Raw genomic sequence first — 16,772 nt, forward strand, 5'->3', positions numbered from 1 at the left:
TCATCAGAAAGTATGAAGGATCCTTTGAGCGTCTGTAGTTTATCACTGAAGAGAGGAACTGCACTGAGTCGTTACAGTTCTTAAATCTTTAATGTAAACAGCAGTTTTGAGGGGCTTTGAAAAATCCTAAAGAAAAACATCAGAAGGCATTAAATAGGAAGGGGAAAATATATAAATCATACTAGAAATAACAACCATGATCTGTTTTTAAATTAAAAAAATACATAAACTCTCAATTTTGTGGCCCGTAGTCCTGAACACGCACCAAAAAAGTCAACTTCCCTTTACCAAATACTAACTTTACACTTTGCAATACCAACTACCTGGCAGTTTCACAATAAAAAAAATCACTAAATTATGATCATCTTACAAATGATAAACAAAAAAAGCTCAAATATTGCTTAGGAATGTTGTGTACAGCAGTCTTTACAAGGAGAGAGACTCAAATGAGGGAGAGACGAGTGTGTATTTGAACGTGTTTCACAATGGTGCTGTTTTTACAGTTGTTTTTTTTTTGGCAAAGCCGCTGTGTAGGTGTGTACAACAAGCAATAAGCAGCGATGGGTTAATAACATTAATATTCAAAAGAGAGGCTTTCTTTTTACTGTAGTATAATGCCTGGATTTTGAGGAATCGACTTATTCTAACAGTCTTCAGTATAAGTGAAGCTGGACAGAGTAGATATGAGACAGTTTTCAAAGAATGTAGAATTTTAAAATGTAATTCAGCCTCTTGGGGAAACATTTGGCTGCCACAAATACTGCAAGTGGGAATGTGACAGGAAATACTACTGGGAAGTTGACAAAAAACAAAAAAATAACACCCTCCCATGTCCCTCCCCACTCCTGAACTACACAACCACCGTCCTGATCCCTGCATTCGTCATCCCTCCCCACAAAAGCCCTGAGAAAAAAATAACAAAATAAACATAAAAAAAGGACAACAATGACATTGAATCAAATGGAATATTCTGAGCGTTTGTCTACAACAGTCTTGGAGCAAAATGACAGCGGCCAAATAGAAGAAGAAGAAGAAGAAGAAGAAGTGAATGTTTGGAAACATCAGACAGAAAGAGAGCGAGGAAGAAGAAGACAGAGGACGACCAGCGACAGGCCAAACAAACACTCCCTGGTTTCTCTTCTCCATGGCAACCTGATGACTCCGCATCAGCCCCTAGTCCCTCAAGTGCAACGGTCAATATGCACCACTTTCTCCCTTAGAAAGGTTTACCAAGAAGCAAGAGGAAAATGGTTCAATAAATCCTTTTTTTCCTTTCAATCACAGTTCATTTTTTTATATTATATGGTTTTATCTATTTTTTGTTCCAGTTTTTAAGAAAAAGGGGGATTGGTCCAGTGAATACAGTAGGGGTTCGTTCGGGTGGGGATCGTACGTCTAGTTACAGTCGTAAACAAAGTCATAGTTGCTAGGTTCTTTGGGAATCGGGGGTGGGGCCTCGGGAATCTGGATGTTCTCTAGATCCAAGAGGCGAAGCTTCATCTCCATGGACAGCAGGGTGTCCATGTCGGATTTGGTGTAATCGCTGGTCATCTCTTTACCCAGGAGGGCGTTGAGACCATCCGTCCACACACAGTACTGCAGAGAGATGGGCACAGATACATTTACATTTTTATTAAAGCCATCCTAATTGAAAGAAATCCAAATTATAAACACAAAACCTTCAAAGTCTACAAACTTCAAATAAATACATGTTTCCAAACTTAAAGGATCCACCTTCTTTGGAGACATGCAGGAATAAAAGCAGCTGATCATAAAGGGAGGAAGGTTTGTGTTTCCTGTGACTCAGGAGAAATAGAGCAGGGACACCTTCTTCTCTTTTGTCCTAAATACAAAGTTCTATGTTTAAAACAAAGCAGCTCAAAAAAGTTTCTGGATCCAAGCAATGATGTGAAAATGATGTGAGTTGTCTTTGTGAAAGTCTTCTAGGATTAGACCTTCGTGTAGCGTTCAGTAATATCTGACCCAAATCTATGAAAAGCAAGAACGCTTCCCTTCTGTTCGACAAACTCCCAGGGATTATAGGTATTACTTATTTACAAACAGAGCTGTTCTGAAGTCTTTTGGGATGAGCCAAAGTTAAGAGAAGTAAAGTGGGACAAGTCAATATCAAGTCACAAGTCCAAGTAAAGTTCATTTCAAGCAAACTCTGCGTAATACGAACACTGTCATCGCTTCTTCTACACCACTTATACCCGATGAAACTCTACTTTTCTTACTTGATTTGCCAGAAAAAATACATTATGATGATGATTATGTCTTATTCTAGTTATGATATTTGAATAGGAATACATACATATACAATTCTATGTTAAACTGGACCACAGGACACGCTGAAGCTTGCTTGAAGTGTCTCATTTGAACAGTTGAAGACTATGATTTCAAACTACTTCACCTCAATGTGTAATTCTTCTGAGTATTGTCCTTTTTATGAACTGTTAATCTGCATATTCCTCTGTATCTTAACCATCACTGCAAATGAAGGAAATCTCAGTGATGTTTGAAGCTTAAACGAATGTTTGAATGAAAGAATGATGATTTTATCCACATCCTCCATGCATAATTGCAAGCTTAAATCCTATTCCATTGCAATGACTCATTATGTTATCAAAATACTACAAAATATTGAAATTAATATGAAATCTTACATTGTGTTACTAAACAAAGCTTGCCTGGTGCTGTCTTACTAGCTGGATTTTTATCAGATTTGACTTGTGTCTCTCATGTTGTTCACATTTTCCTTTGTAAATTCAAATAAAGGTACCTTGTAAAATTATCGACCACTAATAGACAATTGTCCTGATCCTATTTGGTTTGTATCTGGCTAAACCATGCAAATGATACAATACACACTTTTGTTCACAAGAAACTTCAATTTTAATTCCTAAAGCAGCCAAATCCTAGCTTTGGTTGTCAGTATCACATTTTTATTTTATAGCCATTTTTCTTGGCAGATAGCTTAGAGAAAAGTTGTAGAAAATTTCCAAAAAACATGCATCATAGTCCATCATGTATGTCTCAGTTCTTTACCTGCACTGTGAGCAGTGTATACAGAAGAGCATATCTCTTTGTGCGATCACACGTGTCCATTCTGTCTGACACTGTCAACAACGACAGGGTGGACCGCTGCAGACTTACCTCATGCTTGTCAGGAGCAATAAAGTTTAAGTACTCGTCTGACTCGTAGAGGACAGAGAAGGCCAGCTCCAACACCTCCTGGAGAGAGGACAGAGAGAGGACGAGGAGAGACAGAGCAGGAGTTGCAGACGGTGACAGTGTGGGGGAGGTGGGATGATAGGAGATAAAAGGAAAAAGGGAGAAGAAACAAAAAGGAATAACAGGTGAGATTTACATCACAATGCTGTCAAACTTGTGCAGTGTCCCTCTCCTCCTCACGTCTCATCGCCATCTGCTACATCAGCTACACATTAACTCATCTTGTACCAGCCAGATATTGACGTCGTAAAATGTTTAGTGGATGTGATGTGACTTCATGTGTATACACTCAGAAATCTAAATGATCTACTGCAGGGAACAAACTGAGCGGAGTACGAGGACGGAACAGGGACACAGCCGGATTTGTATACAAGCAGGCAATTCATTAAATGTGTGTTTGCAATCTGCGTGAAATTAGCGTCTGGTTTACCAAGGCAGCAGGTAATTACACAGTCAGAGAGTGGGACTGCAGCCGAGGTGCATTCTGTGAAGGAGAGCTTCAAAGATGTGGCTCAGTGGTGAGATTTGTCTTAGATCAGAAAACTCAAAGAAGAAAAGATGTGGTGATGCTGAAACAGAAACACTTCTCTCAGCAGTGTGTGGAGCCGTTTTAACCCTCTGAACCCCAAAACCTGCCGTCAGGTTTGAAAGACATTTTAACTTTAAAAATAATCGCCAAAATGACACCATTTATCAGAAACAAAGGTTGTTAACAGTAAAAAAAAATTGTCAGACCTTGGACTATGGCGTGCCTTTCACAAAATCTTTCCTTTCATTCCTTAAAATCCTGATATGTCATCAGAATCACTTCATTCTACATGTCTCATTTAAATATTCACTGGGAATACATTCTTTGCATTAATCAAATTCTGTTAAAAGACAAAAAATTTTGTGCTTCTCAGTGCAGCTACAAAGCTATTAGTGACCAACAGTCATGCGCCAAAAATGCAAGTACATACAGGTTGAATTAGGATGAACTACAACCAGTGTAGTGGAGAAAAGTATGAAAACAAATAAAAAATGTAACTAGAAAAATGTCTACAGTATGTAGAGGCATTTTTTTCCCAGCATTGGTACCATATGAAAAAAAACAAACGCACGTTGCAGATGTTGATTGTAGTTTCTTTGTAACAATTTATGGTATATAACTGTGTCATACTGCACAGAAGATATTTTTCAATTCCCTCTACTTCTAGCCATGCAATTTCTATAAAGGACTAGGAATTTATGAAAAATGAGCCCACAGTGGGTAAAAATGTGACAAAAAAACTGCTTAGAGTTCAGAGTTAAGCTAAGCACTGATGTTTGCACATATTTACCTTCTTAGCTTAGCATGTTAGCTATTAAGATGGAGATGTCTTTTTTTGAAACTAAATATAAAGTACAGCTGAGGCTGATGAATATTGTACTTTAAAAAACTTTAACAAAGTATGAGATAATTCCAGTTATTCCTGAGGGTACCTGGAATGTTCATACACAATTCCCTGACAGTCAGTAAACCAGAGGGATATTTCAATGTGGACTGAAGCGGTGAACATTCATAGAGCTGTGCAGCTAGCATGGCAAAAAATGAACAAGGTGGTGGATATAGATAATGCCTACAACATTTAATAAATGAAACGAATGTAATCCCCACAGTGCATTAACAACTTTGTTAATATTTCAAGTTTATGACCTCAGAGACAATTCCCCTCTTTATTTGGTATAATAAAACATTTGCTGCAGCTCTTTTTTTTCTTTCTATGAACTAATTAAGTGCAGCTCTCCTTCCTGTGCTGCTGTGTTTGCTATCTTTGCGTTTTAAATTAAACACTGCTTAATTTAATTTTCTCTCTCTCTCTCCCACAACAGCATTATTTTAATAAGGCCGCACAAACCTGCACCTGCTCTTTTAGACTGCAGAGGATTTTCCACACAAAATCGGACCCATCGGAAATTGCGCGAGCATTAGCAAATACAGCAGAACATGCAATCAGCCACACTTATCACGCATCCTCCAGTCGCTTCTGTGATCCTGTCTAAAATGTCTGGAAAAGAACAGCTGAAAGGTGCGCTTCAGAAATGAGATGCAAAATGCAGCACAGATGACAGGCAAACCTCTCTTCCAGGTCAGCGCACCTGTTTTCTGAAAAACACAAGTCTTGAGGCACAGATGGTGACACACTGTATGGAATTATTACAAAAAATATAATGAAAGCAATTAAGAACTGCTTGCTATGATTATATTTAGAAGAATTTAAGAGAGGTCACACATTTCGCCACCTCTATATCAGTGTCCTACAAATGGTCCACATGCCAGCTCCGTTCTAAATCCCGTAGAGGTGACTTTGGCTGGCCTTGTAACAGTGAGTAATGAAATGTGCTTATGTTCTCATTCACAAGGCTGGGACAGGCCTGCTAGACAGCCCACAGACCCCCCTCAGGTCATTCTCCTAGACCTGCGCTTATCGACAAGGTAATAAAGGAGACAAAGCAGGGAGGAGGCATGCTCTTTTGTCTTCAAGGCTATTTATCCAAGATCCAATATATCAGAGTCCCGCGGGTGGGGGCCGACGGTTTGCAGAGGAAAAGTGCGGGAGAGGAAGGTCTGGTGTGTACACAGATGCAGGCAAGATGGCTCTTTCATCCTGGTTAAGGCACCGCAGAGGGCAGGCCCACGTGTTACTATCACATCTGAACAGCAAAGAAAAGATGCCGGGATGGTTTCGGTGGCTCTTGTGCGACTATTAAGTAATTTATTTCTACACAACCCCGCTGATAGATGCGTCTCTCTCTGTGCTGGGCACCGAGACGCGACTTATTGTGTTATTTCCCAAAGCAAAATTATGTAACGGGCATCAAGTTATGCAACTGGCACGAACGCAGAAACACATTCTCTCGCCTGGATACCCACCCATCCACCCACGCGTGTGCACACGAACACATGCATGCACACGGACACACACTAACACACCTTGTTTTGCTTCAGGGCCCCCTTCTCCTTCATGTGAGGACAGTCTTTGCCGGTGATAACAGCTTTGATATCAGCCACAGGCACTGCAGAGAGGACAGGAGTGGGTTCATAACAACAACAACAACATCCCTGTGACAACTGTGACATCCCACATGGGTGCCTGCTTAATCCAAGTGATTAAAATTTATAATTCTCCCCAGATCTGTCACTGTGCAAAGTCCATAAGTAAAACTGATGTTTACACCGACTATAAAAAGCCAACAGTATCTGTCACAGTTGGTTGTTTACTTCTCATATTGTGTTTTGGGGCTATGTGTGTACTTGGAAATTCATATTGTCAGATACAAAATACACACTGCAATACAATGCTGGATATAATAGTAATTTGACTCACGTTTGTCCTGTAAAGAGTCGTGGGGCACCTCTCCCTGAGGGCTCTCCTCCAGATCTCCATAGTGCAGGACTTTATGATTCGGGGACAGACGACAATACCAAAACTTATCTGCAAGGAAATGACAAGAAGACAGAAGGGAGTAAAAGACAGATTTAGAGGAGTTATGAAACAAACAGTGGCTGGCAAAAGGCATTATACGACTATGGATTTGCATGAGTCATCAACAGGAGAGAAAATTAGCGAGGCAAAAAAAATAAATCTGTGACAAAAAAAAAAAAAAAAACCAGCCTTGAGGAAAATCCACAGATGGGCCGTGATGCTCTCCACGAGGAGGGATCTTGATGGGCAACAAAACAGACAGTGGGCCTTTATCATTTTAACAGTGATTCAACAGCAAAATACACACTCAAGTCAAGATCACAGAAAGGACATGCAGGCTTGCTAAAAAGAGGCACAGAAATCACAAAACCTTCAACTGTGACCAGATGAAACTTCCAAATGAATTCTAAAATGCGGCAGGTGATTATCAGATGCACAAGATCCAAAATGCTTTTTCTGCTTAGAGGACAAAGGATAGAGGACGACTGAGATAATTTAATGAAAAAGGCTCTTTGGTGTTCCTGCATGTTATAATTTAAATACTAGAGGCTCTGTTTAAATGACAGTAAAGTATCGTACTCCTCAAAGTGTACAGTGCAAAATAAAGAAGGCAACACCTGTATACTAATAAATCCTCATTATGAAATGTACTCATAATCTGCATTGCTTTAAAGGATTATTTTTTAAGCATTTTCATGTCTGAATTGATAGCTGCAGTGGAGACAGATAGGAATAGGGAGAAGAAACCAGGGGAATAACATGCAGCAAATGTTTCAGCCAGTTGGAAATCGACTGGGAATTCTTTGCTCTGGGCATCTGTCCCCATGTGGTATATGCCTTAAGCGCTTGGCTATTGGGTCGGTCCACATCCGTCATAGTCTTTAACTGATGCTTCATGTACATGCTGTTTAACTATAGCTAAAATATTAAAAAAAAACAAAAAAAACAAATGGGAGAACACTGAGTGCAGAATGAAACTGTCACTAGCTGATCTGGATTTAATGAAGATACAAAATGAATGGACATGTTCCAGACTAGGCTATCAAAAAGGAAGATGTTACAAATATTTTAGCACCTTGACTAGTTGCGTAACTGATTTTCTATGATATTGGCATCATGCATTGGTTTTCCCCACAAGGTCAAGATCTTCAAAAATGTATTCTTGTCTGAAAAAGCTCTACTCAAGTCTTTGTTTTAATGCAAAGCTCTTAAAACACCTCTTTTGCACCCAAATTTAAGCAAGGTTTTATTGAGAAGACATATTATTTCAGGTTTAATTTTCTAATGGCTGATGTCTTGACTTATCCTCAAGCTGTAAAGGCCTGTAACTACCAGAGTGGTTGGTCGCTTCCTCCACCAGCAGCCTCTGCAGCCAACCCGGTGTTCTTTAGCGGTTTCCTGCCAAGGTACGAACCGAGCTGAGCTGGCAGCGAGCGGGCACAGACTGGGGAGGTCTGACTGGCGTGTGCACAATCCAAATCCTAATTGCTGAAAATAGACAGCTGGTGGTGCCAGGCTGGTGCAGAGTGGCTCCAGTCCACAGGGAGCAGATAGAGATCTGTACAGTGGCTGTTCAGGGAGGAGTCGCTATCAACCGTTTAGTTTAACCGATAAGGTGACTGATGAGTGCGTGCATGTGTCTGTATAGAATAGCATATGGACCTCCTTTGGCTTGGAGAAGCAGTTTGTCTATGTTAGATTTCATCCCTGCATCCCTTTAAACTGATTCAGCAAACAGAACATCGGTGAGTGATACGACTTTGCAGAATCAGGCCAAGTTTCCAAGTTTACTTTTGCTGTAGAGCAGCATTCGCACAAAAGTACACTTCCCTGAGAGCCAAGTGCTGTTATCCACACTATCCTGCACTTAAAAGAGTGAACAGGTAGTACTCTTTATTTCAAACTTCAAAGTGCCATCTACCTGAGCTTTTAGAGGGAAGCATCCCCCTGTAATGGGCAGCGAGGAGGATAGAGAGAAGATTCATTGGCAGTGAAGTCAGCTGAATTAATATTTAACGTAGAGTCCCTGCAGATTGGGGGACTTTGAAATAGTCATAAAAGACACTGTGGGAGAAGGAAGGATGGAGGAGTGGAGCACATATTATATATGTTAAGAAAAAGACCTAACAGTAGACGGAGAGTTAACAATTCATAATCAGGGAAGTTTGTCTGAGCAATGAATGAAAGACAAAAGAAAAATTAAACTAATAAGCCATCTGACTCGCACCACACTGGATTAACATCTCACTACATGAGCATCTAGAGTATATTAAACCTGCTATAGGGTTTCCTTTTATTCGTGTCCTGACTGCTTAAGATCTGCAAGACAAAGTGCTCCTCATATTTTAATATGGATACAATGTAAGTTTGAGAACAAAGCCTCAGTAAGGAGAGGGAGCGGAAAGAAAGATCTGAGCGAGAGAGACAGATGAAGGAGGAAGCATATGTAAATAACATAAATTCACACATGCACGAGAAGGACGACACAAGGCACATAAGAAATAGGTTGCGTGAGGATTGTAGAGAAGCAGCATCTCCTCAGAGGTAGCTACAGCTACGTTTTAGCAGGCTGGAAGATGACTTGGCTACAGTTACGCTACAGGCAAGTTTGCTAAATTAAATCCAGCAGAGCTCATGTATTGCGGGTCCAGTGTGCCTCAATGTGTTCACTTCCTCATAGCTTGCATTTGGCCGCATGTGTTGACGCTTCTTCAGTTCCTTTGACAAGCTTTCCAGAACCTCAGTATGAGCCCAGTCACAGCACGTCGCGACACAAATGCCAGGCGAACGCAAATCAGTCGACCGCATGCAGCGAAGACGATCCGAGTGACGGCTTCCACCTGAACATCTCCCCTGCAAAATCTTTCCAGCTCAGAATCCTTTTCTCCCCACCTCAGTGTTCCTTTTCAGATTCCCTGCTTCTGGAATCCAGCTTTGACAACATCTGGATGACAGCTGCCAAGACGGATCGTGATCATGCTTTAAAATGCGAGAATACATTGACGTGTGGAGAGAAAAAAAAAGTTGTATTGAGTTTGATTTGACTTATTGGAGACTACAGTTCCTGCAGGGCGGCCGATGACAGTAATGCAATAACGGCAATCCAACCCACAACCTCAGCTTGTCACTGTTTTTTTTTTTTAATTTCATTAATTTGTATATGCAGACGGAGGAAAAAGTGACAGAGCGGGGTGATGAAAAGTGCAGGAGGGAGGACAGAAGAGTGAAGGGATCAGGTCTGGAGCAGATTAAATCCTCTGTGACTCAAGAGCAGTATATTATACGGGCTAAAACTACCACTGCTTCCCCTTCTTTGCCTCTTTCACTCCTCGTTGCTTGCTTTCTCTCTTGTGGCAGCGAGTGTGAAATACGATATTAAGCGGAATGATTCAAATGCGCTCCAATCTAAGCCGGCTGCCGGATTTTCAATTTCTATTCCACTTCCTTTACTCTCCATTGTGTCACTCAGACAGAATAGCATTAATACGCAAACTAAAGTAACTGAAAAGAGTGAACAGTATGTGTGTGAACAAGACTTTTTCTTCCTGGAAATGCATCCTAAATTGGCATCACACATCGTCTGATGTCTTAAAAGCTGTAAATGTGAGCGTCTAAATAGCCCCAGCCAAAAACGTCTGCCTTGTGTTATCTCTCAGTAGGTAACACATTGCTTTGTCATTTTCACCACACCCTCCATACAGTAGAGCCTGAGGTTACTGCAGTCTACTCGTCTCTCATTCTGTCATTTCTTTTCTCAAAGCTTTCTATAAATTCATCTTGACAAGTGTGTATAAATGTGTGTTTATTGTGCTGTTGGCTTTATGGATCTCTGTATTTCCATATATATGTGTATGCAGGGAGCACAAAGGAGCGAAGACAGACAGACAGACGTGTGCTGCATTTCTGTATGCAATAGGAGAGGCATTGTGTCACTACATATCTCTGCCTCAAAGGCTCACAGAGCAAGAAAATTTGTGTGAGTGATCACGACGGCAGATACACAGCAGTCCGGAGCTTCAAAAGATCCCCTCGGATAAAATATCTCTCGTGGGGTTTTCGTAAAAGAAAAGGGAATAAGGCGATTCAGACAAAGAACAAACAGAGGGAGACAAGGGAGAAAACCGGAGAGGAGTCCTTGTGGACAGAGCAGATGGAGCTGTGAATTTCAATGCGTATGTGGCTATGATCTGAGGACGGAGGCGATGTAATGTCAGGTTGTTATATGATCGGCCACAAAAATGAAACCAGGCAGGTGAAGTGAATGACACTGAACATGCTGTTACAATGCAAAGTTCTGCTCGGGAACCTTGCGTCCTGGCATTTATGTGGGTGTTATTTTGACATGCACCTAAATGTTATTGAAGACTGAGCTCCTCCAGTAGAACACTGAGCCCGGCCATGCCACGAAAACGTTTCAAGAACGATGAATCGACCCCATCCTGCAACCCACAGCACCCATAAGGATCCACTGCTACCAGATCCCCCAGTGTCTATTCCACACCAGGTCAAAGCAGTTTAATTGGCACCAGGGCCATCTACACAATATTTGGCATGTGGCTCTAGGGGTTCAGGCATACGGGTTCTGTAAAGCGTCTTCAGACAATTTGACCTGTAATTGGCGCTATATACATAAAACTGAATTGAACTGGTTTTAACGTTGAATTCTGTGTCTTACCTTGCCTCCTGCGACTACTGATTTTCCTGAAGCAGGTTCCCTCACACAACCTGTTGAGCCTCTGCTGTTTGATCAGCTCCATGATCTCTGGCTGAATCTTTTCTCTCAGCTCCCTGCAGGATGACAAACACACAACATTGGTTCATCTACATTCTGTTAACCACATTCATCCAGAAGGCACATAACAGAATTTCATTTCTATAGCATTTCCCCAGTTTCCACAAAAAAAAAAGCAGCTGGATTGTGAGTGTCAGGAGAACGCCACACACAGATGTACTTCCAGAAACTCACAAAATGTGTCATGTAGCTCCTCATCAGGCTGATCAGTGGAAATCTGTGCCGCTCCGACTTCCGCAGGAGTCGCTGTCATTTATTCATGTATCCTCATGTATGTCTGTGCTGCATGCGAATGCAAAGCGCACAGCACTAGTCAACATGAATTATGTATATTATCTAGCTGAGCTGAGCAGCGCTGCTCCCTATCGTCGTTATAGTTGAGTCTTCTCTCTTCCAGTTCACCTTTTATTCTTTTACCATGCCAGAAATATTGCTGACTTCAACTGAATTTTTGTTTTTCTGAGACACATAAAGGCTTCAGATGTTTAACATTTTCTTGTATTCCTCAGTGCTGTCAGTCCTTGATCACATTTTGTCCTCCTTCCTCCTCTTCGTCTCCCTTCATCTGCCTCCCTGCTGCCCTCCATGTCTGTGTGTTTGCCTCATTGGTGATTCCAGTCGTTACATTGATCTGTGCTCGGACATTTGGTCTGACATCTTTAAAGAAATAGCTACTGGGAAAGGCGTGGCTCTTCCTAGGAAGAATGATGGTATGTTAGCTTTCTTTTGGTGGAGCTACAAACAGGTAAGAGGGCTTTAGATGACTCTGCTGCTTGGTCGTCCTGGGCAATAGCTTCAGTTTCAATATTAAATAGATTCTTTCTGGCAAATGTAGGAAATCACAGAAAAAGTGTTGTACTGACAGACCTCTGTGACAGAAGCATTTGGGTTGGTATCGGGTGTTTAAATGATGAAAGAAGCGAGACACAAACCGTATGGGAATGTAAAATACCTGCAGAGTACATCAGTAAAATATTGCTAAGCACAGGTGGAAAAGGGAATCAATACTGAATTCAGTTAAAACGTTTTTCACTTTCCCTCAGCAGTTTGGAGTAGATCTACTGTATGAATTCTTTATATGGAATTGATTTAGTTTTTTTGAGTGTAAGCAACTTTATGTAAATAAAACACCAACCTAATGCACTGCAAAATGTACTTAGAGCAAACTACCTTCAAATGCTGCCTATCAGGAGTCAGAATGGCATAAAATAATCCTCAGATTTTCGACGAGAGACAGCTTTCATCTGAAGCCATAAAAGCATCTCTTCACCTTCTTTTGATGTCCTAAGTCGTCCTCTACAATAATTAACAGCATTAAAGTGAGAGTGTAGTGAGTAGTGGAGGGCTTCTTTAAATCTGTGGTCCGACATGCTCAGCTCATTATGTTTACAAGTCATGATTGTACTGTATTGATTAGAGGGAAATTCCAGCTCCAGTCTCACACTGTTGAAGAGACTCATCAGTCTGTGACCCCAGCCTCGCTTTTTCATTTCCAGTTGCTTTTAAATTACTCATAGCCTCAGACTCACAGAATAACTTTTGAGAACAGCCTTCTTATTTCACCTCGTGATATATTAATCTCAGAAAAAGGGCCTTGAAATAAAAAACTAATCATAGAGTTTCACCTTTGCCTCCAACTTCCTTCGCTTCTTTTCTACCATCTCCACTGGGATTAATTGGCTGCTAAAGTTTGGTCTCTACCCTTCCAATATTGATTCAATAAGCCCTTGGCTCAGCATTGATTACTGTTCAAAGGGACAAGCTCTTTCGCTGGAACGATTTTTCAATAGTGCTACCTACTCCATTAAATACAGCCAGGACGAAACAATGTTCTTCATTACGGGACCTGCATTCACGATCATTCAATGAATGATCTATTACAGACGAGCTCTCCGTGCATAATGAGCTGGAGGGTCATTAATGGAGTATTCACTGGGAATTCCATTTACAGACAATCTGAATGTGATGCATATTTTCAATCACAAGAGGAAAGCACAGGTGCATCCTGCTTTAGTCCAGTTGTGTGTATGTGGAGGACAAATGCAGAGGAGATAAAAGACGCAATTACAGGTATATTAGGAAACACGGGTCTTTTCGTAGATGCAAATTATGTCCTCATTTGGGTCTTAAAACCCGATTAGGTCATCATGAGAAGAAGGACAAATGCAATTAACAACAGGAGAATCCCAGTTCTTCCAAGTCTGCAGAAAACGTCATTTCCTACAAACAAAGCTGTCATATCTACAACATGCAATTAGTAACATTTTAGTGGATATAATCCATTGCAGTCTTTTGTAGGACACTTGACAAGTGTGTGTCATTGCATTTGTAGATTACAACATCACGCTTGCATGACTTACAAGATGGGGCGGGACTGGAAGTCTTCCTGATTCATCCTTTCGGACTGGCGTATCTTCAGGATCTCTGTGTAGCTCAGGTTCTGCAGGCGACTTTTGAACTGGTCCAGGGAATTAGGCTTGAGAGTGAGCGCTCGCATGATCTGCTCCCTCACCACCTGCATTACCTGCGGAACAGAGCAGAGAGGCAGCGGAGGGTGAGGTGAGATCATCACGGGTGAAGACAAGAGTCTGTGTGCCTCTGAGTACATACAAGAAGTCAAAACCTCCCTATTTCTGGGGTCAGACGAGCAGACGAACTTCTGCTCCGTTCCCAGCAGGATTAACGATGTTATTTTTATTCTATTTTTTTCAGAACTGGAGCCAGTAATCCAGTCTGGTGCATTGAGCCTTAAGAGGAAAAGAGCAGAACAATTCAGCAGCGGCTAGTGAAGTGCTAGTCCCAGCATCATACATCAGGGAAATGCATGAAAGAACTTGCCTATAATCCCCACCTAGCTAATACCATTAATTTGGCCATGGCAGCAGCAGCATGACATCATGAGCGGTGTTCCAAGTCATCAATCCCTCTCAAGGGGTCTTTGTGTTCAGCACGGCCAACAATACAACACAGCACAGCGACATATGAAATACATCATGCATGCCTGGACCAATTAGCTTGGAACATATGCGTTACTGTCAGGGGATAAACACAAACAAAGCCCCTGTACGCAGAGCTGGACCAACGCACGTTTGAGGCTAAAGCTTGATTTTAAATTAAGAATATGACCTACAAACAGCAACACAAGAAAATGGCCAAAAGGTAACTAAAACTGACTGAAAAAAATCCAGATATTATCTTAAGTTTTTGCAGACAAAAAGGGAAAAATGGGGATCGGCATACATCAGTATGTAAGGTTTTACAAGAGAATTTAACAAAAACAAGATCACCAGAGAATTTTAAAACTTACACGTTACTTGCATACAAACGAGTTTAAAAGCGTCACTCCAGCAGGAGTAGAAAATGCTATTTTTCTGAGCCAACTATTAAAACTTTAATTGGAGCTTGTGTTTCTGCACCACAAACACTAGAAATTAGTGAGCAACCAAAGTCCAGGATCTGAATGAAACTCATTAAGATGTGCAATGGCATTAAATCTCAGTTTGAGCTACTTTCCGACAGAACTGTGGTGATTTTTAACAGTTATTAGGAGCTGATTCGTCAAGCCCCTAGAAAATTACTCTTAAGCTGAAATATTCACTGACAGCTGCTTCCATTTAGCTTTGTACTCTGACAAGTGATGTGGATGTTGAGTAATTACCATTTTAACACTAATATAACTAAAAAAAATGTATTCGTTGTCTGTGAAGGTGTTCAGCCAACAAAACAAGGGACTTGACTGAGAGCAAACATGATTCCTGATGTGATGAAACAAACCATCACCTGCAACAGTGGCTCCCCATCAAACCAGAGAGTAGTTTATAGAGGCTGGGTTAAAGTGAGCTTGTAAATCCTGCTGAGACACTGTGTGTAATATTTGGCAATAAAAATAAACCTGACCGGGCTTTTAAACATTTCTCCGGCCAAGCAGAGCCGTTCCACTTACTGCAGATGATGTGATGGCAGACGTGACAAGCAGCTCTGATTACGGATCAACCTTGTTAGCAGCTGCCTCTGGGCCTGCAGATGCTGATTCACCGGATTAAATCGTACCGAGGTGACAGAAGGAAATAAACCGTCTTCCCTTCTGTTCTTTGATTTCGCTCCATTGTGTTTTCGCTTTTCTCTGCTTGATCAAATGCTTGAGGACCCTCATCTATTTCCAGCTTCTGTAGACACTTTATCACACTCTACAATAAAGAGAGACAAAAAGAGTTTTTGGATGATACTTTGTGCACATGTTTGTGTTTACAGCAAAAAGTAGAGGTGTTTATGTGCTTCTTTGTGGCTGGTGTGTTTTCCTGTGTTGCGCTATCCAGTATCATCCGGACTCTTCAACCCTAAAAACCTTGCCAAAACCCGGCCAAGATCTTAAACAGAGACTTATGTAACATTGTTTTGCCTGTTTGTTTTCACTGCAAGGCCATTACTCATCAACTCAATAACCTCTGGACACTCAATTCAGGCTAAGCCAAGGGTGAGAGCATTGAAAATAGAAGATTTCTAAAAAATGAAACATGCACAGCCTAAACCTCAATCCAACACAAAACAACAGAAAAACTCAAGATGGCACATGCAGGCGACTGAAGATAATCCTCTTGAATCAGCATCAGCAGTATTCTCAGTGTTACGGTGCTTTAAAACCGGACTCAAAGTCCCCTTTTCTGGGAAGTTGCTGCTGCACAGCGCCAGAAAAAGGAATTAACCCATTTCTAATAGCAGGTCTGATATGATCTGGTGTTAATACGCTGGCATGAAGCTTTCACGCAAAAAAAGAAAGAAAAAAGTAATTTTGGAACTGATTACAAAATTTAATCCGAGGATTAGCTTTTGGAATGCAAATGTTAGGAGGGAGTAATCACAGTGTATTTCCAAACTAATGGGTGACAAAATGACCCCTGGAAACAAACAAGGCGACAGCCACAGAAAAGAGAAGCATCAGGAGAGTTCCTGAGAGCAGCGGGCACAAGAACGCAAAAGAAATGAGCTTTAGTACAATTTAGTGACTACATTCGTCAGATTTCTCAGTTGACATATTTTAAGAATCACTTGCAGAAGGAGATTATCACCATGTGTAACTCTTACACTGATGTATTTACAAAGTTACGATACAGACACACGTCAGTGCACATGTGGTCTTCACTGATGTGATCCAAATCTATCTGCAGAATATCAGTGACTCAGCAGAGGTACATCCTTCAAATCCTGGACAAATGTGAGATCACGATCTTGGCTGTTTAAAAAGAAGCTCTGTTATGATAAAACTGATTTGTATCAAGAATGAACCCCATATTGTAACTTCC

At 41.1% G+C, this 16,772-nt stretch overlaps 2 protein-coding genes across 8 annotated transcripts in view; one reads left to right on the forward strand and one right to left on the reverse strand.

Moving 5' to 3' along the window:
* Positions 1 to 16,772, forward strand: part of pex1 (peroxisomal biogenesis factor 1) — a 174,569-nt gene that overhangs the window by 37,567 nt on the left and 120,230 nt on the right. The window lies entirely within an intron of this gene.
* Positions 72 to 16,772, reverse strand: part of elmo1 (engulfment and cell motility 1 (ced-12 homolog, C. elegans)) — a 114,114-nt gene continuing 97,413 nt past the window's right edge. For all 7 annotated transcript variants that reach the window (XM_055018067.1, XM_055018065.1, XM_055018066.1 and 4 more), the window contains 6 exons: positions 13,833 to 13,996; positions 11,356 to 11,468; positions 6,582 to 6,689; positions 6,188 to 6,270; positions 3,157 to 3,234; positions 72 to 1,596 (listed from right to left, as the gene is read on the reverse strand). In XM_055018067.1, the coding sequence (XP_054874042.1) occupies positions 1,396 to 1,596; positions 3,157 to 3,234; positions 6,188 to 6,270; positions 6,582 to 6,689; positions 11,356 to 11,468; positions 13,833 to 13,996 (747 nt within the window). In that variant the 3' untranslated portion in view covers positions 72 to 1,395. The remainder of the gene's footprint in view (positions 1,597 to 3,156; positions 3,235 to 6,187; positions 6,271 to 6,581; positions 6,690 to 11,355; positions 11,469 to 13,832; positions 13,997 to 16,772) is intronic.

This window comes from Amphiprion ocellaris, chromosome 15 (genome assembly GCF_022539595.1).
Source record: "Amphiprion ocellaris isolate individual 3 ecotype Okinawa chromosome 15, ASM2253959v1, whole genome shotgun sequence".
NCBI lineage: Eukaryota > Metazoa > Chordata > Actinopteri > Pomacentridae > Amphiprion > Amphiprion ocellaris.